The sequence below is a fragment of the Oncorhynchus mykiss genome, chromosome 25, assembly GCF_057628025.1.
Source record: "Oncorhynchus mykiss isolate SJ-2025 chromosome 25, ASM5762802v1, whole genome shotgun sequence".
Taxonomy (NCBI): Eukaryota; Metazoa; Chordata; class Actinopteri; order Salmoniformes; family Salmonidae; genus Oncorhynchus; species Oncorhynchus mykiss.
This window is the reverse complement of record NC_143046.1, coordinates 6599880-6625504: the sequence shown is the minus strand read 5'-3', so window position 1 is coordinate 6625504 and position 25625 is coordinate 6599880. Positions and strand designations below refer to the sequence as shown.

The 25625-nt window shown below is 42.2% G+C and overlaps 1 protein-coding gene across 2 annotated transcripts in view; it reads left to right on the top strand.

Moving 5' to 3' along the window:
- LOC110504499 (protocadherin-11 X-linked) overlaps window positions 1-25625 on the top strand; it is a 328975-nt gene that overhangs the window by 39696 nt on the left and 263654 nt on the right. Inside the window, exon 4 of one of the 2 annotated variants that reach the window (XM_021583254.3) lies at window positions 5442-10785. The exons of the other annotated variant lie outside the window; for it this stretch is intronic. Coding sequence (XP_021438929.3) covers window positions 5442-5525 — 84 coding nt within the window. The 3' untranslated portion in view covers window positions 5526-10785. Of the gene's footprint in view, window positions 1-5441; window positions 10786-25625 lie in introns of those variants that run through there. 2 annotated transcript variants of the gene reach the window in all.

Below are 25625 nucleotides of genomic sequence, written 5' to 3'. Positions count from 1 at the left end.
GGTCTTGCTGAGGGCAGAAAATACGGCAGAGCAGAGCAGGGCAGAGCAGAGCGGCGCAGAGCAGGGCAGAGCAGAGCAGGGCAGAGCAGAGGAGAGCAGGGCAGAACAGGGCAGAGCAGAGCAGGGCAGAGCAGAGCAGGGCAGAGCAGAGGAGAGTGGGGCAGAGCAGAGCGGGGCAGAGCAGATCGGGGCAGAGCAGAGCAGAGCGGGGCAGAGCAGAGCGGGGCAGAGCAGAGCGGGGCAGAGCAGGGCAGAGCAGAGCGGGGCAGAGCAGAGCGGGGCAGAGCAGGGCAGAGCAGAGCTGGGGCAGAGCAGAGCAGAGCGGGGCAGAGAAGAGCAGAGCGGGGCAGAGCAGAGCGGGGCAGAGCAGAGCGGGGCAGAGCAGGGCAGAGCGGGGCAGAGCAGAGCGGGGCAGAGCAGGGCAGAGCAGAGCGGGGCAGAGCAGAGCAGAGTGGGGCAGAGCAGAGCGGAGCAGAGCAGGGCAGAGCAGGGCAGGGCAGGGCAGGGAAGGGCAGGGCAGAGCAGAGCAGAGCAGAGCGGGGCAGAGCAGAGCTGGGCAGAGCAGAGTGGGGCAGAGCAGAGCGGGGCAGAGCATAGTGGGGCAGAGCAGGGCAGAGCAGACCGGGGCAGAGCAGAGCAGGGCAGAACAGACCGGGGCAGAGCAGAGCAGAGCGGGGCAGAGCAGAGTGGGGCAGAGCAGAGTGGGGCAGAGCAGAGCTGGGCAGAGCAGAGTGGGGCAGAGCAGGGCAGGGCAGAGCAGACCGAGGCAAGGCAGAGCGGGGCAGAGCAAAGCGGGGCAGAGCAGAGCGGGGCAGAGCAGAGCGGGGCAGAGCAGAGCGGGGCAGAGCAGAGCGGGGCAGAGCAGAGCAGGGCGGAGCTCTATGGAATGGAGACAGTATGGTGGGTAAATAAGATCAAGGTAAAGATGGAGGCTTGGGACCAATGGAAAGAGGTTATAGCTAGAATTGGTCTTGGGACCAATAGAAAGAGAAGGTAGATAGACGAAGGCTTAGGACCAATCGGAGGAGGGGGTAGCTAGATAGAGTCAGTAAAAGATGGTTGCTGAGCCCATTTAACCAATTCATTAGAATCTTTAATGACTTAGCTTGCCGGGATCCCTTTTTTAAAGCAGGTGGTTGGTGTTGTAATATAGGTTAGGGTTCGTCATTGGTAGTTGTTATGGTGTGGTAGAGAGACAGTATTAATATAGGTCAGGGTTCGTCATTGGTAGTTGTTATGGTGTGGTAGAGAGACAGTATTAATATAGGTCAGGGTTCGTCATTGGTAGTTGTTATGGTGTGGTAGAGAGACAGTATTAATATACATTCATTAATTTATTCATTCATTAATTCGGTATTAATGGTCATAGCATGGGATTCATTCATACAGTACGATACATTTGATTATAAATGCGGGGATTAGTTTGTAGTTTATTTTATTTTATTTTTTGGTCTTTTGTTTTTCATGATTTTTGTTCACATCTAAAATAACACATCCTGCAGTTTTATCATACATCTTTTATGATTTTATTTGTTGCAGGGTAACATTCTTGAATTTTGTACTTGTCAATCTTCACAGAATTGTACTGATTTTGGGGGGGGGAGGGGGGTTTGCCTTGTTGCCCTCATTGTGGCCTCTTGAAGCTTTTCCATCCTTTTGAAATCTGTTGTAGCATAGTTCTTACAGATTACTGTCTATCATGTTCAATCCCTTGTAGCATAGTTCTTACAAATGAGTTGTGTACATGGTAATTTAAAGAGACACCCACACAAAGCAGATATTATTTTCCCTCTCACCAATCTTTTATTTAAAACCCATTTAGAAGCAACACTGCCAATGGTACATTATCCGTAAGCCTACTTGCAGAGCCAGCACAGGAACACATACTTCACTTGTTGTTTGTAGTGCTCCCTGTCAAGTTGTCAGAATGGCTTTGCACTCATACTGGTTATGTCCTGCACTAAAAGACCCCCTGAAATACGCACAAATATTTATCCAATGTTTTGGTAAAAATTCTGATAAATTCTGATTTAAAAATATGTAATTTTTTTTTTGGGGGGGGGGCAGTATTAATGGTCTATTTCATATATTCCTGATGTTGTTCATCAGTGAGAAATACTTCTCCTTTAAGCTAATCTGAATGAATTCATGATAAAATCACCATTATCCTCCGTCCTTGTAATGTGCCAAATCAGTGGTTCAATCATTATATTTTATCTAGTGTAGGGCTTGCTAATCTGGGTTTGCTAATCTGAAAAAGGCTTTGCGAGTTGAATTGAATCATTATCTGTTTCTTATGGGGTAATTGTTGGTCAGGAATTTCGAGTTTAATCACTTTTTGGTTTCTTATGTAATTATTGGTCATAATATTTGGTCAGATTCTTTCAAACACATACTTTTGGTCTAAAGTGGGACAGCGTTGTTCAAACTGAAAGACCAACACCACCTTAGAGATGTCAATGACGATGGTATATCTATTATCTCCGTTGTAATCTCCTGTCACCTTAGAGATGTCAATGACGATGGTATATCTATTATCTCCGTTGTAATCTCCTGTCACCTTAGAGATGTCAATGACGATGGTATATCTATTATCTCCGTTGTAATCTCCTGTCACCTTAGAGATGTCAATGACGATGGTATATCTATTATCTCCGTTGTAGACTCCTGTCACCTTAGAGATGTCAATGACGATGGTATATCTATTATCTCCGTTGTAATCTCCTGTCACCTGGAGCGTTTGAAAAGTAGGGCCTCCCTGTTGGCATTAGATATGACAGTTAAGTGTGCTTATTCGAAGCCTACGCGTGAAGTAAATCAGGGTTTGGTGAGAATCTAGAGCTCAAAAGGCTAATTAAAAGCATTAAAGGGTTAATCACTCATAATACAATATGATTAAAATCTCTGTAATTAGGTTTCGGGAGAGGATAATAGATAAAAGAGGAAAGAAGTCAACGTCCTTTAGGATTGTTAATATTATATCAGGTATACCTGTGTTGTTATGTGTTAATAACATTTAGACTACGTTACCCAGCAAGCTATGCGGGGGGATGGGGGGGGGGGGGGGGGGCAGGTGGTTGAAGAATGCCTTGCATGGCTAAATAAGGAGTTTTTTAGCTGATGTATATGTTCATTAAAAGTAGTTTAACCTACGCCCCGGTTTGTCATTATACAAGGAACAAACATAACAATACCTAAATATCATTGGCAGTTACTAGGTCTTTAATATTATTGGACCTCTGACAGCCAATGACTGACAATACTGGCTACAACTTCCTAGTTTTGACTTGTCTGTAAACTCTCGCTCCAATAGATTCCTCTTTTAACATTGATACAGTTCAGATACATTCTCTAATGCTCCCCAGAATATTAACATTCATGTTTTTCTTTATCTCATGAAATGAAAATGTTTTATCGAGTGTTGAATTCACAACTGTGATCCGTTCAAGTCAGCCTGGCCTTAACAAAAGCAGCATATGGCAAGTGGACACCGCTCAATCTCCCTGAGCATAAACCTGTAATACAAAAAGTCCAAAATAATGGATAAAGCAGATTGTGATGTTTTTATTTGTTCATGAAAGTGAAAGACAGTGATTTTACGTGCCTCTTCCATTGACCTTTTACCTAAAGCTGCTAGAGGATAAAGGATATAACAGCACACATTGAATCCTAATAGGAGACACAGGAGACTTACAGATGAAGGTCAGATGAATGTTTAAGGGGACTTACAGATGTAGGCGCTAAAGAGGGAAGCTAGTCAAAAAAAGTACTTCAGAGACTACATATTTATGGCACCATATGGTATCTTAATATCCTAAGAGCTTTGTTTGGTAGGATCCAATGCTGCTCAGTGCACCACAGCCTCTTTTCCTCTCTCCCTAGCTTCCCTTCTCTCTTCTTATTCCCTCCCTCATATCTTCCTTTCTTTTCTTTTATCTCTGTCTATCTCCCTGTTCCCAGCCGGTAGTTTTAGAGGTCAATCCCCCTCCCGGTGACGTGAGGGAAACCTCTGTCTCCATCTGTGCTTTAGTTGTGGCAGATCAAGTGAGCAACCTCCCTGGCTGGCTGAGTGATCTCAGACACGGGTATGAATATGCAACAGCAAAGAGGCCAATATGCTCTTTTGTTTGTCCCATATTCCACAGGGCCATAGTGCATACCAGGTCAGTTGTTGATGTCAGACCAAACCCTCCTGTGGTTTGTGTGTTTTCTTAGCTAGCGGCGCCATTAACATATTCATACTTAACATACTGTACATAGATATTACCATTTGACATGATCTCAGAACATGAACATTTGAAAGGATGGCAGATGTGATTATGTTGTTGTTGTAATTTACAATATATTACCTAAAACAATCACTCTAGCTAAGTGTTATAGCTAACCCTTACAGAAAAACCACATGATATAGCACATGTAGAAAAATCACATGATTTGACATGTAGAAAAATCACGTGATTTGACATGTAGAAAAATCACGTGATTTGACATGTAGAAAAATCACGTGTTTTGACATGTAGAAAAATCACGTGATTTGACATGTAGAAAAATCACATGATTCGACATGTAGAAATATCACATGATTTGACATGTAGAAAAATCACATGATTTGACATGTTTTTTGTTTGTTGGGAATGTGTCGTTTTATGTTTACACATGTTTCTGTACATGTTGTCGCGTAGAGATTAACTTGAAAACTTATTTTGGGAACTTATTTTTGGAACTTATTTTTGGAACTTATTTTTGGAACTTTTTGAAATTTCCCAAACTTCTAACCAAGCTGCTGTAATGACTTGTGATGCCAGTAGACAGTAGATGGGGGATGGGCGGGATGGGACGGGGGACGGGGGGAGGTCTGTTGTATCACCTCTTACCAGCTGATTTAGGCGTTTGCTTCTATAATCAGTATGCATACTGTAGGTAGGCCTAATGTAAGCAGCAGCTCAAGGTCAGATTCAACATGATGATATCAGATATCGACAGATGTGTCTGTTATAGTTTTGGCACAGACCTCGTGAATGTCAAGACCTGTACCTATCAGAAGGTACCTACTGAAGAGTGCCAGAGTAAGGACTACAGTACGAGACAAAATGCCGTTTTCAGGGTTAAAACGAAGTGTTGCAGTAGGGTGGTGGATGTAATTATACATTTGGAGTTAAATCTATTGGAGAGAATTGCATGCTCTGATGATCACAGTAAAATGCACAAGTTTATGCTCTCATGTAGTATTCTTCAAGGACTTCATCTGGCGAGGAAATCATACCTGATTGTCAGCTGTACCTTGAAGAATGCTTTTTTGAATACAAATTATCTAGAGATTTTTGTATTCACTGTTTCCGAGTGTAATAGAGTTTAACAGCTACTACAGATTAGATTTCTAAGAGCTGGATTATATTGTAACTTCAATCTCCCTATATCTGTCTTGTCTCTCTATATTACAGGAGACGGCACTGAAACCACCACTCTATGGCACACTCTGTGGCTCAGGTACAAGTCGCTGCCACAGGATAAAAATCAATCTCTAGCTGCCAGTACCTAGAGAGAGAAAGAGAGAGGGAGAGAGAGAGAGAGAGGGAGGAAGGCACAGACGAAGAGGTGAATCTCATACTATACAGTCTCTACAGTCTACAAAAACACCAACCAACAAAAAAGGAATATGTTAATTTCGTTGATTTAATTTTTTGTTTGCCGATAAAGAAAAAAAGTAGAATTTGAATAATTTTCACAGAAATTAAGACACATTGTTGCCTGCCTGAAACTTGACAAAAACTCTCCGTGTGAATCCTGTAGGAGGTTTGAAATACATTATAGAAAGCCACCATTTACAGTATCTCTTATTATATCTATCTCCTAGACGATGACTCACGATATAACCCACCCCCATGTAAACAAAACATACAGTACAAATACAATGAATATCTCTTCTGTACTTTATTCTGTTACGTTTCTGTTTATATGTATTTATTTATATTTATCACAGAATTGACTATGTTTATATTTATTGATTATGTTTGACTAAAGTTTACATACCTGGTGTCTGTTTTTATGTTGTTGTTTTTTTCCTTCATTTTTGGGCTTGCTTGTGGATATACTGACTGGCTATGTGTAATGCTGCAAGCTAGACCTACTGCTAATGGGCCTACTGCTAATGGGCCTACTACTAATGGGCCTACTGCTAATGGGCCTACTGCTAATCGGCCTACTGCTAATGGGTCTACTGCTAATGGGCCTACTACTAATGGGCCTACTGCTAATTGGCCTACTGCTAATGGGTCTACTACTAATGGGTCTACTGCTAATGGGTCTACTGCTAATGGGTCTACTGCTAATGGGTCTACTGCTAATGGGTCTACTGCTAATGGGTCTACTGCGGATGGGTCTACGTATACGAATGTTCTTCCCATGTCACCATGTACCTTTATGTCAATGATCGCCTCGTATCGTCCCATACACTTACAGTGCCACAGTTAGTGTTAGTGGTGAAGTGTGTGGCTGGTGTTAATATACATGGCCCACTGGACTGGAACACCACAGCTGGTGTTAGTAGTGAAAAGTGTGGCTGGTGTTAATATACATGGCCCACTGGACTGGAACACCACATTGTGGTGATTTACCAGGACTAGGAGGACTGTGTCTACTGATTGCCTCCGTAGGACAGTAGGGAATTGTACCTCATAATAGAGAGGATGAGTTTAATACTTTGAGCTAAGCCACAATCACAAGGGACCCGAAAGGCTCTGTTCATAATCAAAAGCTGTTCTATGTAGGACTAAACAGATGAGCGCCATGGTTTAACCTGAGTGTACTAGAGTCAGATAGACCGATTCACAGTAGAGCACCATGGTTTAACCTGAGTGTACTAGAGTCAGATAGACCGATTCACAGTAGAGCACCATGGTTTAACCTGAGTGTACTAGTGTCAGATAGACCGATTCACAGTAGAGCGCCATGGTTTAACCTGAGTGTACTAGAGTCAGATAGACCGATTCACAGTAGAGCGCCATGGTTTAACCTGAGTGTACTAGAGTCAGATAGACCGATTCACAGTAGAGCACCTTGGTTTAACCTGAGTGTACTAGAGTCAGATAGACCGATTCACAGTAGAGCACCATGGTTTAACCTGAGTGTACTAGAGTCAGATAGACCGATTCACAGTAGAGCACTATGGTTTAACCTGAGTGTACTAGAGTCAGATAGACAGATCACAGTAGACCACTATGGTTTAACCTGAGTATACTAGAGTCAGATAGACCGATTCACAGTAGAGCGCCATGGTTTAACCTGAGTGTACTAGAGTCAGATAGACAGATCACAGTAGAGCACTATGGTTTAACCTGAGTGTACTAGTGTCAGATAGACCGATTCACAGTAGAGCGCCATGGTTTAACCTGAGTGTACTAGAGTCAGATAGACAGATCACAGTAGAGCACTATGGTTTAACCTGAGTATACTAGAGTCAGATAGACCGATTCACAGTAGAGCACTATGGTTTAACCTGAGTATACTAGAGTCAGATAGACCGATTCACAGTAGAGCGCCATGGTTTAACCTGAGTATACTAGAGTCAGATAGACCGATTCACAGTAGAGCACTATGGTTTAACCTGAGTATACTAGAGTCAGATAGACCGATTCACAGTAGAGCGCCATGGTTTAACCTGAGTGTACTAGAGTCAGATAGACAGATCACAGTAAAGCACTATGGTTTAACCTGAGTATACTAGAGTCAGATAGACCGATTCACAGTAGAGCACTATGGTTTAACCTGAGTATACTAGAGTCAGATAGACCGATTCACAGTAGAGCGCCATGGTTTAACCTGAGTGTACTAGAGTCAGATAGACAGATCACAGTAGAGCACTATGGTTTAACCTGAGTGTACTAGAGTCAGATAGACCGATTCACAGTAGAGCACTATGGTTTAAGCTGAGTGTACTAGAGTCAGATAGACCGATTCACAGTAGAGCGCCATGGTTTAACCTGAGTGTACTAGAGTCAGATAGACCGATTCACAGTAGAGCACCATGGTTTAACCTGAGTGTACTAGAGTCAGATAGACCGATTCACAGTAGAGCGCCATGGTTTAACCTGAGTGTACTAGAGTCAGATAGACCGATTCACAGTAGAGCACCATGGTTTAACCTGAGTGTACTAGAGTCAGATAGACCGATTCACAGTAGAGCACTATGGTTTAACCTGAGTGTACTAGAGTCAGATAGACAGATCACAGTAGACCACTATGGTTTAACCTGAGTATACTAGAGTCAGATAGACCGATTCAAAGTAGAGCGCCATGGTTTAACCTGAGTGTACTAGAGTCAGATAGACAGATCACAGTAGAGCGCCATGGTTTAACCTGAGTGTACTAGAGTCAGATAGACAGATCACAGTAGAGCACTATGGTTTAACCTGAGTGTACTAGTGTCAGATAGACCGATTCACAGTAGAGCGCCATGGTTTAACCTGAGTGTACTAGAGTCAGATAGACAGATCACAGTAGAGCGCCATGGTTTAACCTGAGTGTACTAGAGTCAGATAGACAGATCACAGTAGAGCACTATGGTTTAACCTGAGTGTACTAGAGTCAGATAGACAGATCACAGTAGAGCACTATGGTTTAACCTGAGTGTACTAGAGTCAGATAGACCGATTCACAGTAGAGCACTATGGTTTAACCTGAGTGTACTAGAGTCAGATAGACAGATCACAGTAGAGCACTATGGTTTAACCTGAGTATACTAGAGTCAGATAGACCGATTCACAGTAGAGCACTATGGTTTAACCTGAGTATACTAGAGTCAGATAGACCGATTCACAGTAGAGCACTATGGTTTAACCTGAGTATACTAGAGTCAGATAGACCGATTCACAGTAGAGCGCCATGGTTTAACCTGAGTGTACTAGAGTCAGATAGACAGATCACAGTAGAGCACTATGGTTTAACCTGAGTGTACTAGAGTCAGATAGACAGATCACAGTAGAGCACTATGGTTTAACCTGAGTGTACTAGAGTCAGATAGACCGATTCACAGTAGAGCACTATGGTTTAACCTGAGTATACTAGAGTCAGATAGACAGATCACAGTAGAGCACTATGGTTTAACCTGAGTGTACTAGTGTCAGATAGACCGATTCACAGTAGAGCGCCATGGTTTACCCTGAGTGTACTAGAGTCAGATAGACAGATCACAGTAGAGCACTATGGTTTAACCTGAGTATACTAGAGTCAGATAGACCGATTCACAGTAGAGCGCCATGGTTTAACCTGAGTGTACTAGAGTCAGATAGACAGATCACAGTAGAGCACTATGGTTTAACCTGAGTATACTAGAGTCAGATAGACCGATTCACAGTAGAGCACTATGGTTTAACCTGAGTATACTAGAGTCAGATAGACCGATTCACAGTAGAGCGCCATGGTTTAACCTGAGTGTACTAGAGTCAGATAGACAGATCACAGTAGAGCGCCATGGTTTAACCTGAGTGTACTAGAGTCAGATAGACAGATCACAGTAGAGCACTATGGTTTAACCTGAGTGTACTAGTGTCAGATAGACCGATTCACAGTAGAGCGCCATGGTTTAACCTGAGTGTACTAGAGTCAGATAGACAGATCACAGTAGAGCACTATGGTTTAACCTGAGTATACTAGAGTCAGATAGACCGATTCACAGTAGAGCGCCATGGTTTAACCTGAGTGTACTAGAGTCAGATAGACCGATTCACAGTAGAGCGCCATGGTTTAACCTGAGTGTACTAGAGTCAGATAGACCGATTCACAGTAGAGCGCCATGGTTTAACCTGAGTGTACTAGAGTCAGATAGACAGATCCCACAAGTCAGAGCCGATTTAACTTGTGAGATATAATATTACATATTTAAAATGATGGTTTAAAGTGGTAAAACTCAGGCAGTTCGTTGACACCACTTGGTTGGTTTAAAGCAACAACAACAAAAAGGAAAAACTTGATTTTGTGCACTTATTTATATCAATGCATTATTTGTTCGAGTGAAATTAAGAGAGATAAACATTGAACACCTGAAATGAGTAGTAGTCGTACAAGCAACAGTCAGCAGGTTTCAATTTATTAACGTAAATAAGGTGAAGACAGAAGAATCTTTACAATCCACTTTCAATATTTACACGCCTTTTGGTTTCTGGTTTGGTATCCACACAAATATATGCCTCTACTGCATTGTGTAAACACTTGGAGTCACTCATCGTGGTTATGTCCTGATCTTAATTACTATCTTCAATACTACACTAATAAACAGCTTGGTGGGTTAGCACTGTTGTTAATAGTCATGATGTTTAATGGTTGTCTTATGAAAGAGACTGCTTTGGTAGACGAGGCTCTATGTACAGTATGTGTGGCACATATACGATACCTTCCTAATGATCCCCATCGTTTCTGGAGAAGGTACCGGATGTAATTATGGTATCAAAATGTATTACTACTGAGTAGAACCGCAGTGTGAACTATACAGAGAATCTTAGCACTGTAATCATCATTTGATTTAACAGATCTTTGGGAGAAAAGAGAAAAAACATATACATGATAAATAAGAAGACAGTTTTTTTCATCTTCTGTAAAGGGAGACAGATGACTACGGAACAGCAACCTCACTTTTATTCAATGTGAAGTACAATATGCTCCTTACATACTCTGTAATTACCTTTGATTTGCCAATTATGTGGAGAAAAGAAACTGTATATAAATGTTCTGTTTATGTATGTGTGAGCTTCTGGAATTTATTAAAGTCATTTTGCATTGTATTGCACATTTCCCATGACTCTTCTTATTAATCAGGACATTGGACCTTCTCATTGCATTATATTAAACTGCCTGTCCTTCATTCATTATATTATACTGTCTGTCGTTCATTCATTATATTATACTGTCTGTCTGTCCTTCCTTCATTATATTAAACTGTCTGTCTGTCCTTCCTTCATTATATTATACTGTCTGTCGTTCATTCTTTATATTATACTGTCTGTCTGTCCTTCCTTCATTATATTATACTGTCTGTCTGTCCTTCCTTCTTTATATTATACTGTCTGTCTGTCTGTCTGTCTGTCTGTCTCTGTCCTTCCTTCTTTATATTATACTGTCTGTCTGTCTGTCTGTCCTTCCTTCTTTATATTATACTGTCTGTCTGTCTGTCTGTCTGTCTGTCTGTCTGTCTGTCTGTCTGTCTGTTCTTCCTTCTTTATATTATACTGTCTGTCTGTCTGTCCTTCCTTCTTTATATTATACTGTCTGTCTGTCTGTCCTTCCTTCATTATATTATACTGTCTGTCTGTCCTTCCTTTATATTATACCGTCTGTCTGTCTGTCCTTCCTTCTTTATATTATACTGTCTGTCTGTCTGTCTGTCTGTCTGTCTGTCTGTCTGTCTGTCTGTCTGTCTGTCTGTCTGTCTGTCTGTCTGTCTGTCTGTCTGTCTGTCTGTCTGTCTGTCTGTCTGTCTGTCTGTCCTTCTTTATATTATACTGTCTGTCTGTCTGTCCTTCCTTCATTATATAATACTGTCTGTCTGTCCTTCCTTCATTATATTATACCGTCTGTCTGTCCTTCCTTCATTATATTATACTGTCTGTCTGTCCTTCCTTCATTATATTATACTGTCTATTCAGCTTCCCTGCATTTCCTCTACTTATAACAGAAGCCCATTAAGACTAAAAATTACCTCGAAATTATCTATTTGGTGATTTGTAATTTTTTTGTAAGATTGTCATTCTACATTGTACTGTCTAGGTCAACGACGGGCCATGCCCTTCACAAATGCTGTGTTGCTGGATTGGTTAGTTGGACAAACAATAATAATTGGCTCATCAGTTCAGCCTGACGGAAAGAATTGCAAAAAATATGAAGCGTTGTTGTTTTTCTTGTAACTGCACAACTCGACAACAGAGAAGAAATGATGAAACCGTTTAGATATCCATCTTTCATCAGGAACAGTTTTAAATAGACGTTAGGATGGAAATATTCTACAAACAGGACTTTTGAAGTGCACATCTACAGTATAACTATGTAAGAATATTCAAATATATATATACTGTATATATAAGGAATCCCATGTTGTCTGTTATAGTTTGCCATAACATCATCCTGTTAGAATCCAATTCAATTGCAAGGCATGAACACAACCAGAGCTCTTAACAATGAACACAATCAGAGCTCTTAACAATGAACACAATCAGAGCTCTTAACAATAAACACAACCAGAGCTCTTAACTATACCTCATTGTCTGTTTTTAAAGGAATGAACCCAACCAGAGTTCTAAATTATTCCTCGTTGTAGGTATTTGAAGGTACGAACACAATCAGACTTCTTAAACATGAACCCAACCAGAGATCTAAACTATGAACCCAACCAGAGATCTAAACTATGAACCCAACCAGAGATCTAAACTATGAACCCAACCAGAGATCTAAACGATGAACCCAACCAGAGATCTAAACGATGAACCCAACCAGAGCTCTAAACGATGAACCCAACCAGAGATCTAAACTATGAACCCAACCAGAGATCTTAACTATGAACCCAACCAGAGATCTTAACTATGAACCCAACCAGAGATCTTAACTATGAATCCAACCAGAGAGCTTAACTATGAACCCAACCAGAGATCTAAACTATGAACCCAACCAGAGAGCTTAACTATGAAGCCAACCATAGATCTTAACTATGAACCCAACCAGAGATCTAAACGATGAACCCAACCAGAGATCTAAACGATGAACCCAACCAGAGATCTAAACGATGAACCCAACCAGAGATCTAAACGATGAACCCAACCAGAGATCTTAACTATGAACCTAACCAGAGAGCTTAACTATGAACCCAACCAGAGATCTTAACTATGAATCCAACCAGAGAGCTTAACTATGAACCCAACCAGAGATCTAAACTATGAACCCAACCAGAGATCTAAACTATGAACCCAACCAGAGATCTAAACGATGAACCCAACCAGAGATCTAAACGATGAACCCAACCAGAGATCTAAACGATGAACCCAACCAGAGATCTAAACGATGAACCCAACCAGAGATCTTAACTATGAACTTAACCAGAGAGCTTAACTATGAACCCAACCAGAGATCTTAACTATGAATCCAACCAGAGAGCTTAACTATGAATCCAACCAGAGAGCTTAACTATGAACCCAACCAGAGAGCTTAACTATGAACCCAACCAGAGATCTTAACTATGAATCCAACCAGAGAGCTTAACTATGAACCCAAAAAGAGATCTAAACTATGAACCCAACCAGAGAGCTTAACTATGAACCCAACCAGAGATCTTAACTATGAACCCAACCAGAGATCTAAACGATGAACCCAACCAGAGATCTTAACGATGAACCCAACCAGAGATCTAAACTATGAACCCAACCAGAGATCTAAACTTTGAACCCAACCAGAGATCTAAACTATGAACCCAACCAGAGATCTTAACTATGAACCCAACCAGAGATCTAAACTATGAACCCAACCAGAGATCTTAACTATGAACCCAACCAGAGATCTTAACTATGAACCCAACCAGAGATCTTAACTATGAACCCAACCAGAGATCTTAACTATGAATCCAACCAGAGAGCTTAACTATGAACCCAACCAGAGATCTAAACTATGAACCCAACCAGAGAGCTTAACTATGAAGCCAACCATAGATCTTAACTATGAACCCAACCAGAGATCTAAACGATGAACCCAACCAGAGATCTAAACGATGAACCCAACCAGAGATCTAAACGATGAACCCAACCAGAGATCTAAACGATGAACCCAACCAGAGATCTTAACTATGAACCTAACCAGAGAGCTTAACTATGAACCCAACCAGAGATCTTAACTATGAATCCAACCAGAGAGCTTAACTATGAACCCAACCAGAGATCTAAACTATGAACCCAACCAGAGATCTAAACTATGAACCCAACCAGAGATCTAAACGATGAACCCAACCAGAGATCTAAACGATGAACCCAACCAGAGATCTAAACGATGAACCCAACCAGAGATCTAAACGATGAACCCAACCAGAGATCTTAACTATGAACCTAACCAGAGAGCTTAACTATGAACCCAACCAGAGATCTAAACGATGAACCCAACCAGAGATCTAAACGATGAACCCAACCAGAGATCTAAACGATGAACCCAACCAGAGATCTAAACGATGAACCCAACCAGAGATCTTAACTATGAACCTAACCAGAGAGCTTAACTATGAACCCAACCAGAGATCTTAACTATGAATCCAACCAGAGAGCTTAACTATGAACCCAACCAGAGATCTAAACTATGAACCCAACCAGAGATCTAAACTATGAACCCAACCAGAGATCTAAACGATGAACCCAACCAGAGATCTAAACGATGAACCCAACCAGAGATCTAAACGATGAACCCAACCAGAGATCTAAACGATGAACCCAACCAGAGATCTTAACTATGAACTTAACCAGAGAGCTTAACTATGAACCCAACCAGAGATCTTAACTATGAATCCAACCAGAGAGCTTAACTATGAATCCAACCAGAGAGCTTAACTATGAACCCAACCATAGAGCTTAACTATGAACCCAACCAGAGATCTTAACTATGAATCCAACCAGAGAGCTTAACTATGAACCCAAAAAGAGATCTAAACTATGAACCCAACCAGACAGCTTAACTATGAACCCAACCAGAGATCTTAACTATGAACCCAACCAGAGATCTAAACGATGAACCCAACCAGAGATCTTAACGATGAACCCAACCAGAGATCTAAACTATGAACCCAACCAGAGATCTAAACTTTGAACCCAACCAGAGATCTAAACTATGAACCCAACCAGAGATCTTAACTATGAACCCAACCAGAGATCTTAACTATGAACCCAACCAGAGAGCTTAACTATGCCTCGTGGTAGGTTTTAAATCTAACAGTGCACTTGAAAGGCTAAAGAAACACATGAAACACAGAAGCAAAATAAACTATTTAATTGCTTATCAAAGTTACTTCATATTTCAAAAACTGTGAAGCTAATCAATTCCCTTGAGGGAAGTACGTCCTTGGTGAAAAGAGGATCACTACAGTAGACTATGCACATCCTCACAGAGAGAGGGTATGCAAATGTCAAACTACTATAAATAGCTTAATGTAAACCTGGAAAATCACTGGCTAAATGCTAGCTTCTCAATGAGAACTAACACAACTGGTGCAAACCTACACTACCGTTCAAAAGTTTGGGGTCACTTAGAAATGGAATTGTTTTTGAAAGAAAAACAAAAAAAATTGACCATTAAAAATAAAATAAAATTGATCAGAAATACAGTGTAGACATTGTTAATGTTGTAAATGACTATTGTAGCTGGAAACAGCTTATTTTTAATGAAATATCTACATAGGTGTAGGCCCATTATCAGCAACCATCACTCCTGTGTTCCAATGGCACATTGTGTTAGCTAATCCAAGTGTATCATTTTAAAGGCTAATCGATTATTAGAAAACCCTTTTGCAATTATGTTCGTACAGCTGAAAACTGTTGTTCTGATTAATAAGCAATAAAACTGGCCTTCTTTAGACTAGGTGAGTATCTCAAGCATTAACATTTGTGGGTTCAATTACAGGCTCAAAATGGCCAGAAACAAAGACTTTCTTCTGAAACTCATCAGTCTATTCTTGTTCTGGGAAATGAAGGCTAATCCATGCGAGAAATTGCCAAGAAACTGAAGATCTCATCCCATGCTATGTACTACAGTACTCCCTTCACAGAACAGCGCAAACTGTCTCTAACCAGAAAAGATAGAGGAGTGGGAGGCCCCGGTGCACAACTGAGCAAGAGGACAAGTACATTAGAGTGTCTAGTTTGAGAAACAGACGCCTCACAAGTCCTAAACTGGCAGCTTCATTAAATAGTACCCGCAAAACACCAGTCTCAACGTCAACAGTGAAGAGGTGACTCCAGGATGCTGGCCTTCTAGGCAGAGTGTCTGTGTTCTTTTGCCCATCTTAATCTTTTATTTTTATTGGCCAGTCTGAGATATGGCTTTTTCTTTGCAACTCTGCCTAGAAGGCCAGCATCCCAGACTCGCCTCTTCAGTGTTGATGTTGAGACTGGTGTTTTACTATTTAATGAAGCTGCCAGCTTAGGACGTGTGAGGCGTCTGTTTCTCAAACTAGACACTCTAATCTACTTCTCGTCTTGCTCAGTTGTGCACCGGGACCTCCCACTCCTCTTTCTATTCTGGTTAGTGCCAGTTTGTGCTGTTCTGTGAAGGGAGTAGTACACAGTGTTGTACGAGATCTTCAGTTTCTTGGCAATTTCTCACATGGAATAGCCTTCATTTCTCAGAACAAGTATAGACTGACGCGTTTTAGAAGAAAGTCCTATGTTTCTTTCCATTTGAGCCTGTAATCGAACCCACAAAAGCTGATGCTCTAGATTCTCAACTAGTCTAAAGAAGGCCAGTTTTATTGCTTCTTTAATCAGGACAAAGGTTTTCAGCTGTCCTAACTTAATTGAAAAGGGGTTTTCAAATTACCAATTAGCCTTTTAAAATGATACACTTGGATTAGCTAACACAAGGTGACATTGGAACACAGGAGTGATGATTGCTGATAATGGGCCTATGTAGATATTCCATAAAAAATCAGCTGTTTCCAGCTACAATAGTCATTTACAACATTAACAATGTCTACACTGTATTTCTGATCAATTTGAAGTTATTTTAATGGGCAAAAAAATGTGCTTTTCTTTAAAAAACAAGGACATTTCTACGTGACCCCAAACTTTGAATGGTTCTGTAACATTGCATGGTAATTCCTTAGCTTTCTTATGTTTCGTGGCGTTAGTATTTAATAATGAAATGTTCAGTTTTGTCTTGACAGGGGATAAAAGGGTTTCTGTTACGCTAACATATGGGATTGTTTTAAGATGGTCATACCATGGATTATTTAGCTATTTGATTTAGAATTGTAGGACCCCTTAAGGTATATAAAACAAACATACATACAGTGCATTCAGAAGGTATTCAGACCCCTTCATTTTTCAACATTGTTACATTACAGCATTATTCTAAATACGATTGAATTATATATTGTTTCTGCTATTTTTTCTCTACATACAATACCCCATTATGACAAAGCAAAAACAGCTTTTTAGAAATGTTTGCAAATGTATTACAAATAAAAAATAAAAAATACCTTATTTACATAAATATTCAGAACCTTTGCTATAAGACTTAACATTGGGGGCACCTGTGGTAAATTCAATTGATTGGATATGATTTGGAAAGGCACACACCTGTCTATATAAGGTCCCACAGTTGACAGTGCACGTTAGAGCAAAAACCAATCCATGAGGTCAGAGGAATTCTCTGTAGAGCTCCGAGACAGGATGCCCCCATTGCCAGAGTCTCCTCACCGTGGAAGTTTTTTGACTTGGCTGGTTGGTAGGATTAAGAACAGGAACATCCCCCAAGTAATCCAGGAACATCCTACTAACTCCATTCTCCAGGGAAGGGGGAGATCCCTTCGGGGAGGGAACCCTGCAGAGTGCCAGCCAATCGGCTATGGAGAGCCAGCGGCAACACTTCCACCAGATCCACCACTGGGGTAGTGAGAAAGAAAAAGTAGATGGGTATGGATTCCCCAAAGTAGGTCCCCAGTAGCTTGTGTAACTTTCTACTTGTTTGCTAAGAGTAACTACCTAGCCCCTGTAGTCCTCTGCAAGCAAACAATTGTAAAGTTATCTAGAAAAGTTATTCCAACAGAGCTACAGTAATATTTTAACAAGGTATTGCCAGTAGCCTACTGAATCTTTTACACCCGCGGTCCAACGACCTGAAATAACTGGCCGCTTTTTGAATCCTTTCAGTTCTTTAAAATTAAATTTTTAGCTGTTCCCGAATGTCGTTTGACCCCACATGGACTACGACAGCGTCAGCTTCCGGCATCTGTCGTAGAACGGTAGGAAGCAGCCTTGTAATGTCCCGTAATCTGACCATAATTCTTTCCCCTGGATAACTTTTTTTTAATTTAACCTAGTTGGCAAGTCAGTTAAGAACAAATTCTTATTTACAACGACAGCCTACCAGGGAACAGTGGGTTAACTGCCTTGTTCAGGAGCAGAATTGCAGATTTTTACCTTGTCAGCTCTGGGATTTTATCCAGCAACCTTTTGGTTAATGGACCAATGCTCTAACCACTAGGCTACTTGCCGCCCTAAGCAAAAACTAAAGCAGGAAGTATCACTCGCTCAATACGGAAATGGTCAGGTGATGCAGATGCTAAGCCATAGGACTGTTTTGCTAGCACAGACTGGAATATGTTCTGGGTTTCACCCGATGGCATTGAGGAGTATACTACCTCATACACCGGCTTCATCAGTAAGTGCATTGGTGACAACTGTGTGATCACACTCTCCGTAGCCAATGTGAGTAAGACCTTTAAACAGGTCAACATTCACCAATTACCAGGACGTGTACTCAGAGCATGCGCGAACCAACAGTGACACATTTGACATTTTCAACCTCTCCCTGACCAAGTATGTTATACCAACATGTTTAAAGCAGACCACCATAGTCCCTGTGCCCAAGAACACCAAGGTAACCTGCCTAAATCACTACCGTCTGTAGCCATGAAGTGCTTTGAAAGGCTAGTCATGGCTCACATCAACAACATCATCCACTTCCAATTCCCATATGGCCCCAACAGATCCACAAATTATACCATCTCTATTGCAGATCCTCTAAACGTTTTATAGCTTCACCATTGACAGCATCCTGACCAGTTGCATCACCGCTTGGTATGGCAACTACTCGGCCTCTGACCGTAAGGCACTACAGAGGGTAATGTGTACGGCCCAGTACATCACTGGGGCCAAGCCTCCTGCCATCCAAGACCTATGTACTAGGCAGTGTCAGAGGAAGGCCCAAAACATTGTCAAAGACTGCAGCCACCCAAGTCATAGACTGTTCTCTCTGCTACTGCACGGCTAGCGGTACTGGAGCGCCAAGTCTAATACCAAATGGCTCCTTAACAATTTCTGCCCCCAAGCCATAAGACTGCTGAACAATGAATCCAATGGCCTGTACCCCCGCACATCGACTCAGTACCGGTACCCCCTGTATATAGCCTCGTTATTGTTATTTTATTGTGTAACTTATTTCTACTTTAGTTTATTTAGTAAAAAATATATATTTTAAATTTAATTGTTGTTTTTTAACTTGTTGTATTCAACGTGTGTGAAGTTTTGATTTGATTTGATTATCAGTCACATAAATCAGTATTACGTTAGTGAGATGCTGCTATAAATAGCCAAAACCAATATTTATTTACACTAACATTGACCCATATAATCTTCTGTGAGATTGTGTTGTCTGTCAGCGGTCCATCTGGCTAGGGATAGTTTGCAGTCCAGCCCTGGCTCAGCTTCAAGTTTTATTCGATTTTAAAGAGTTTTCAACCCAATTACACTTGTAGATAATTATCTTTGTTTTCTTGAATTTCTCATTTTTCTCAGCTTTTCATCAACACATAGTTAGTTGGATGTAGTGAATGTAAATCTCTTTCTGTTTTTTTTTTTTTTGTTCTGCTCATAAAGCTTTCATTGTTCTAAGGGTGTCAGGAGCATAGAGAAAATTAGCAGAGTGGTAACTGTGATCTTGAGAATGATGTGCTCAGGCTATATAGCTGCATCACTAATGACGGTCTGTAGTGGGCTATTTATGCATGTGGCTGTCTAATGGAGCCGGAAACAGGAGGAAGCTCTCTCTCTCTCTCTCTCTCTCTCTCTCTCGTTCTCTCTCTCTCTCTCTCTCTCTCTCTCTCTCTCTCTCTCTCTCTGTCTCTCTCTGTCTCTCTCTCTTTCTCTCTCTTTCGCTCTCTTTCGCTCTCTTTCGCTCTCTCTCTCTTTCGCTCTCTCTCTCTCCACTCAAGGCACTCCACACAATTGCTACGAAATCTCTGCCAAACTGAATAATTCAATCATCCCCATTGCTTCAGCCGTCTTACCTTTTGTGTGTGTACAACAATCAAATCAGTGGTGAAGACAGAGAGGAGTGTGTTTCCTCTCGCTCCCTCTCTGAGACGTGGAGTGTTTTCTACAACCGAGATTGTTGTTTTCATTAAAAACAATTCTGTCGATTAAATGAGGTGTTTCCATGGTTAGGAATCAGAGCAGCATTGATTTCTGTTACAACAGTTTGTTCCATGTTTGATCATTATCTAAAGCAGACATATAGGGCACTGCAGGGTATGTTGGGTGTGTATAATGATTACTCTTATGAGATGGTTCTTTTGGTGTGTGGGAAGGATTGTAGGAAGTCTTGGTTTATTCATTTACCAGTGATGTTATTATCTCGAAGAGAACTACATAGAAATTATTTTTGAAACAACGATTTATTTATGTTATTGTGTTCTTGTTACACATGTGTATCTTGTGCCATTTTGGGGAATGCCTTAATATCTGTAAGCTTAGAACGCAGTGCACTGTAACCTCATCCGAGGTGCTGTAAGGTTTAATCTAATTTGTCAGTCCTAGATTGCTTTTTCTCAATGTTTGTCATTTCAGGTTGTCATACGGATAAACAAGATTTACCAGATTTTCCTTTGAATACAGGAAACCATGTTCTACGTAAACACATTTAACATGATTCATCTTCAACAGGGAATTGTTTCAGACATACATGTTTATAGGAAAAAGAGGAACACGACATTTTATTTAGAGAGCTTTTTTTATGGACAATGTTTTTTTTTGTGCTTTGTGCCACATGTTAACTGCCAGGTGGCTGGTACTGTAGCCCACAATAATCTGAATCCAAAGGAATGTCAGAGCAAAAGAGCTGCTCAGGGTTGTTTACGTTGAAACTCTTGCTTCATTTTATCCTCTTTGAAGTGGTGTACACTGGGAAATCTGTCAGCAATCTATCATGCAGACAGTGTCCTGAAGTCTCTAACAGTGCTGCCAGCTTTTGAAGAAAGCTTGGAGTTTGATTTGCTATGTGAATTCTGTTTCCTCCCTCCTAGCACAACCCCTAGAGGGAAGGAAAACTGTATCGTTTTAAAACACATTTCCTGCAATTCTACATATTTTGACATGGCTTAGGCATATAACCTGCGTGGAATTTTGTTTTAATGAAAAAACACAGGTCAGGTGTTTTCAGTATGCTCTGAACATTAAATGAACACTCAATATTGGGTGACTTTGATACTTTGAGATTTGTGGGGGGGATGACATTTTAAGTAAGCTAATATTTTTTTCTACATATGTTTTTTTCAGCAGTTTGACACTTTAATCAGACAGTAATTAAATACTGTAGGGAGATATGCTAATGCTAGAAACAGTTGGAAGGTAGGAATCAGGGATTGATCCCGGTTCTCAGGTAGAAAGTCAGAAGCAGGGATTGGTCCCGGTTCTCAGGTGGAAAGATGTATGGGACATGTTCCAGGGAGTGTTACCACTATACCAAGACACTGCACAGGAAATATTCATGTTTTAAGCCAGTTGGTAACCCGATCATAGTCTCCTTGTCCATAGACTGATTTTAAGGTAAGGACATAAAACATTTAGTATTTTGTAATTTGGGTGAACTCTCTTTAAAATAGGGCTGGAAGAAAATCCTGCTCTCTCTCTCGTTTCCCAACGTCTGGCTGTTCTCTCTAGGAGGGTTGGCCACCCCTGAGCTATGTTTCCCAACGTCTGGCTGTTCTCTCTAGGAGGGTTGGCCACCCCTGAGCTGTGTTTCCCAACGTCTGGCTGTTCTCTCTAGGAGGGTTGGCCACCCCTGAGCTGTGTTTCCCAACGTCTGGCTGTTCTCTCTAGGAGGGTTGGCCACCCCTGAGCTATGTTTCCCAACGTCTGGCTGTTCTCTCTAGGAGGGTTGGCCACCCCTGAGCTATGTTTCCCAACGTCTGGCTGTTCTCTCTAGGAGGGTTGGCCACCCCTGAGCTATGTTTCCCAACGTCTGGCTGTTCTCTCTAGGAGGGTTGGCCACCCCTGAGCTGTGTTTCCCAACGTCTGGCTGTTCTCTCTAGGAGGGTTGGCCACCCCTGAGCTATGTTTCCCAACGTCTGGCTGTTCTCTCTAGGAGGGTTGGCCACCCCTGAGCTATGTTTCCCAACGTCTGGCTGTTCTCTCTAGGAGGGTTGGCCACCCCTGAGCTATGTTTCCCAACGTCTGGCTGTTCTCTCTAGGAGGGTTGGCCACCCCTGAGCTATGTTTCCCAACGTCTGGATGTTCTCTCTACGAGGGTTGGCCACCCCTGAGCTATGTTTCCCAACGTCTGGCTGTTCTCTCTAGGAGGGTTGGCCACCCCTGAGCTATGTTTCCCAACGTCTGGCTGTTCTCTCTACGAGGGTCGGCCACCCCTGAGCTGTGTTTCCCAACGTCTGGCTGTTCTCTCTAGGAGGGTTGGCCACCCCTGAGCTGTGTTTCCCAACGTCTGGCTGTTCTCTCTAGGAGGGTTGGCCACCCCTGAGCTATGTTTCCCAACTTCTGGCTGTTCTCTCTAGGAGGGTTGGCCACCCCTGAGCTATGTTTTCCAACGTCTGGCTGTTCTCTCTAGGAGGGTTGGCCACCCCTGAGCTATGTTTCCCAACATCTGGCTGTTCTCTCTAGGAGGGTTGGCCACCCCTGAGCTATGTTTTCCAACGTCTGGCTGTTCTCTCTAGAAGGGTTGGCCACCCCTGAGCTGTGTTTCCCAACGTCCGGCTGTTCTTGTTCTAGCAATTCATTTCTCAACCTTCAAGAAAATCTAATGAATATCAATATTCAGGTGGTTAATGCCTACTAGTTGAAGATCTTTGACCTCGTCTTCCTCTACACAAACAACACATGACGCATTTATGAGTTGCCTAGCATGTGTACTATTACTAAAATGTACTAAAAAAATAACATTTGATTCCTGAAGAAGTTCTTAGCCAATGCTTATTTTTCGGACTTAATTTAAAACTGTTAATTAATGAAAGAATGCAACACCTCCACATAATGCATTTTCAAAGACCCAAGTAGGCATGTCAGATTTCAAATATATGATTACACTGGCAAAATTGGGAATAAGTGGAATAATAAAATCAGTGAGGGGAATAACAACAACCTTGGTGTGTTGTTGCTGATACCGGCTTTAGAACGTGCTGTCAAAAGGCAGCATTTTGCAATACGGACTGGAGAAAAATCCACCTAATTTTGTTGACAACATAGTACATAAAACAGAGCTACCGTGCTACTCTTTTTACAGTTTAATAAACTCCGCGGAGAACCTTCTCGCTTTCCATTCAGCTCCACTCAAATCTTGAGGGGCGTTTCATTAAAACACGCATCCAATCCCCTTGATCCCTTACATAACTAGACCAATCATAACACTTCAATGTGCAGTGGTTCACAGGGCTGTGGCAAGACAGGAGAATGATAGAGTTTTTGAGAGCCTGAGAACAGGGTCGAATGCATGTGTCTCACAGCCAATACGTGAGAGTTGGCAGCTCTGCTCAAAACAGGGAAAAAACCAGAAGAAACCCACACACTGCTCTTGCAAGTTTCACTGCGTTTTCTTAAGCTTTTACGTAGCGGCCTCTAGGCCTTCGTCTTCTTTTACCACAAAGTCCTCTCCTCATTGGTTAATACTCTGTGACGGTTGGGTGGTCGACACAACATGGACACATGTTAGATATATCTCTGGACTGCAATGTCTTGTCTTTGCTCGAATGCTTGGGGTCCCAACACCATGTGTGGACAAGGCTTTTAAAGATGACTCTAATGTGTTGGAACAGAGGCTGTCCTCATATGGACACGTTAGTGCGTGCTGATGATAAGACTCATTAACTCATTACTGTAATAGTTACCTTCGATTTCACCATCTATATAAAAGACGCCAGTTCCTTAACTAACCAGCCGCTCTACAATATAATTTACTGCGGTGCCACACTCACTCAAGGACAGAGGAAACAATGGGCCAGCTGGATTCACGGAATGGAAGGCTTTACATGTCTTTAGATGCTAGTAAGCAGAAGGGAGACAGGCTGAAGGGCAGCGACTTTAAGACACAGAGCTGAGAACCTTGTCTGTGGTCGCCCCTAATCCTGGTAATCCCCTACAGCAAGTCTTGATTTACTTTTGTAAAAGAGATTGGGAGACGATAAGAGGCAAGTCTCCTTCTTAGAATATCTGATAATCTGGTTAGGACAGAGGACTCAGAGGTATTTAGTCCATCCTTAACATTTGTTAAAGCAGATGGTAGTTAGGAGGGGCCAGGCCAGCTGGCGAAACCCCTTCCTATTCCTCCTCCTTCTCCTCCACCTCTACTCCTCCTCCTCCTCCTTCTCCCCCTTTGCCTCTTCCTCCTCTTCACAACTTCCTCCTCCATCTCTTCCTCCTCCTCCTCCTCCTCACTTCTTCCACCCCCTCTTCCTCGTCCTCCTCCTTCTCCTCCTTCTCCTCCTCCTCCTCCCCCTTCACCTCTTCCTCCTCACAACTTCCTCCTCCATCTCTTCCTCCTCCTCCTCACATCTTCCACCCCCTCTTCCTCATCCTCCTCCTCACCTCTTCCACCCCTTCTTCCTCGTCCTCCTCCTTCTCCTCCTCCTCCTCCTCCTCCTCCCCCTTCGCCTCTTCCTCCTCCTCACAACTACCTCCTCCATCTCTTCCTCCACCTCCTCGACCTCACCTCTTCCACCCCCTCTTCCTCGTCCTCGTCCTCCTCCTCCTCCTCGTCCTCCTTCTTCTCCTCCTCCTCCTCCTCCCTCACCCATCTACTGTGGTGGAGTAGGAAAAAATGGATAATAATCAGTGTCGTTTATTTTGCTGCTTGACTCCTTAAGTACTTTCGGCCAGATTAGAGGCTTTTCCAGAGGATAATCGGGAGGCTGCAGACAGCCTTTTTTTCACCCTGAAAGTATCTCTATACACGTGCAAAGAAGGTGATTTAGAGTGGATGCCGGCTCTTAGTTCCTGATTAGTCCAATTCCAAACCCTACTAAAATTAGCTGGCCAGTGTGCTAATCATCGCGTCTCAGACACCCTCTGTTGCATGGCGGAGCGGACTGGACATCCCAACCCCTATAGTGAGAACAGGACCCAGGACTGGAAATTCCAGCCCCTGCAGTGAGAACAGGACCCAGGACTGGACATTCCAGCCCCTATATTGAGAACAGGACCCAGGACTGGACATTCCAGCCCCTGCAGTGAGAACAGATCCCAGGAGTGACATCTCAGTTTGGGAATTTAAACCCTCCCTCCCCTTGGTCAATGTGTTGACCACTCTACGGATTAACTGTGCTTCAGTCAGATGTCCCAAATGGCACCCTATTCCCCTTTAAGCACACTACTTTTGACCAGGGCCCATAGGACACGAACACTGGGTTTCCTTTCAGGAAGTTGTAACACTTCAGGACTGCTAAAGTCAGTGGACACTTTTGTTCCTGTTCGAAGAACCGACCGTTTATTTTAACCCATGCCATAAGTGTGTTACTCCCCCAGCTACCTTACCTTATTACAATATAAAGCATTCGCCTAAATCACAATGGGTGTCAAAACAGCTACGTGATTTAACCATGAATGATCAACTCGAGTGTTGTGATAAACGTGTTTCATGCCAGACAAAATATACTGTACAGTACAGTCTGGTGC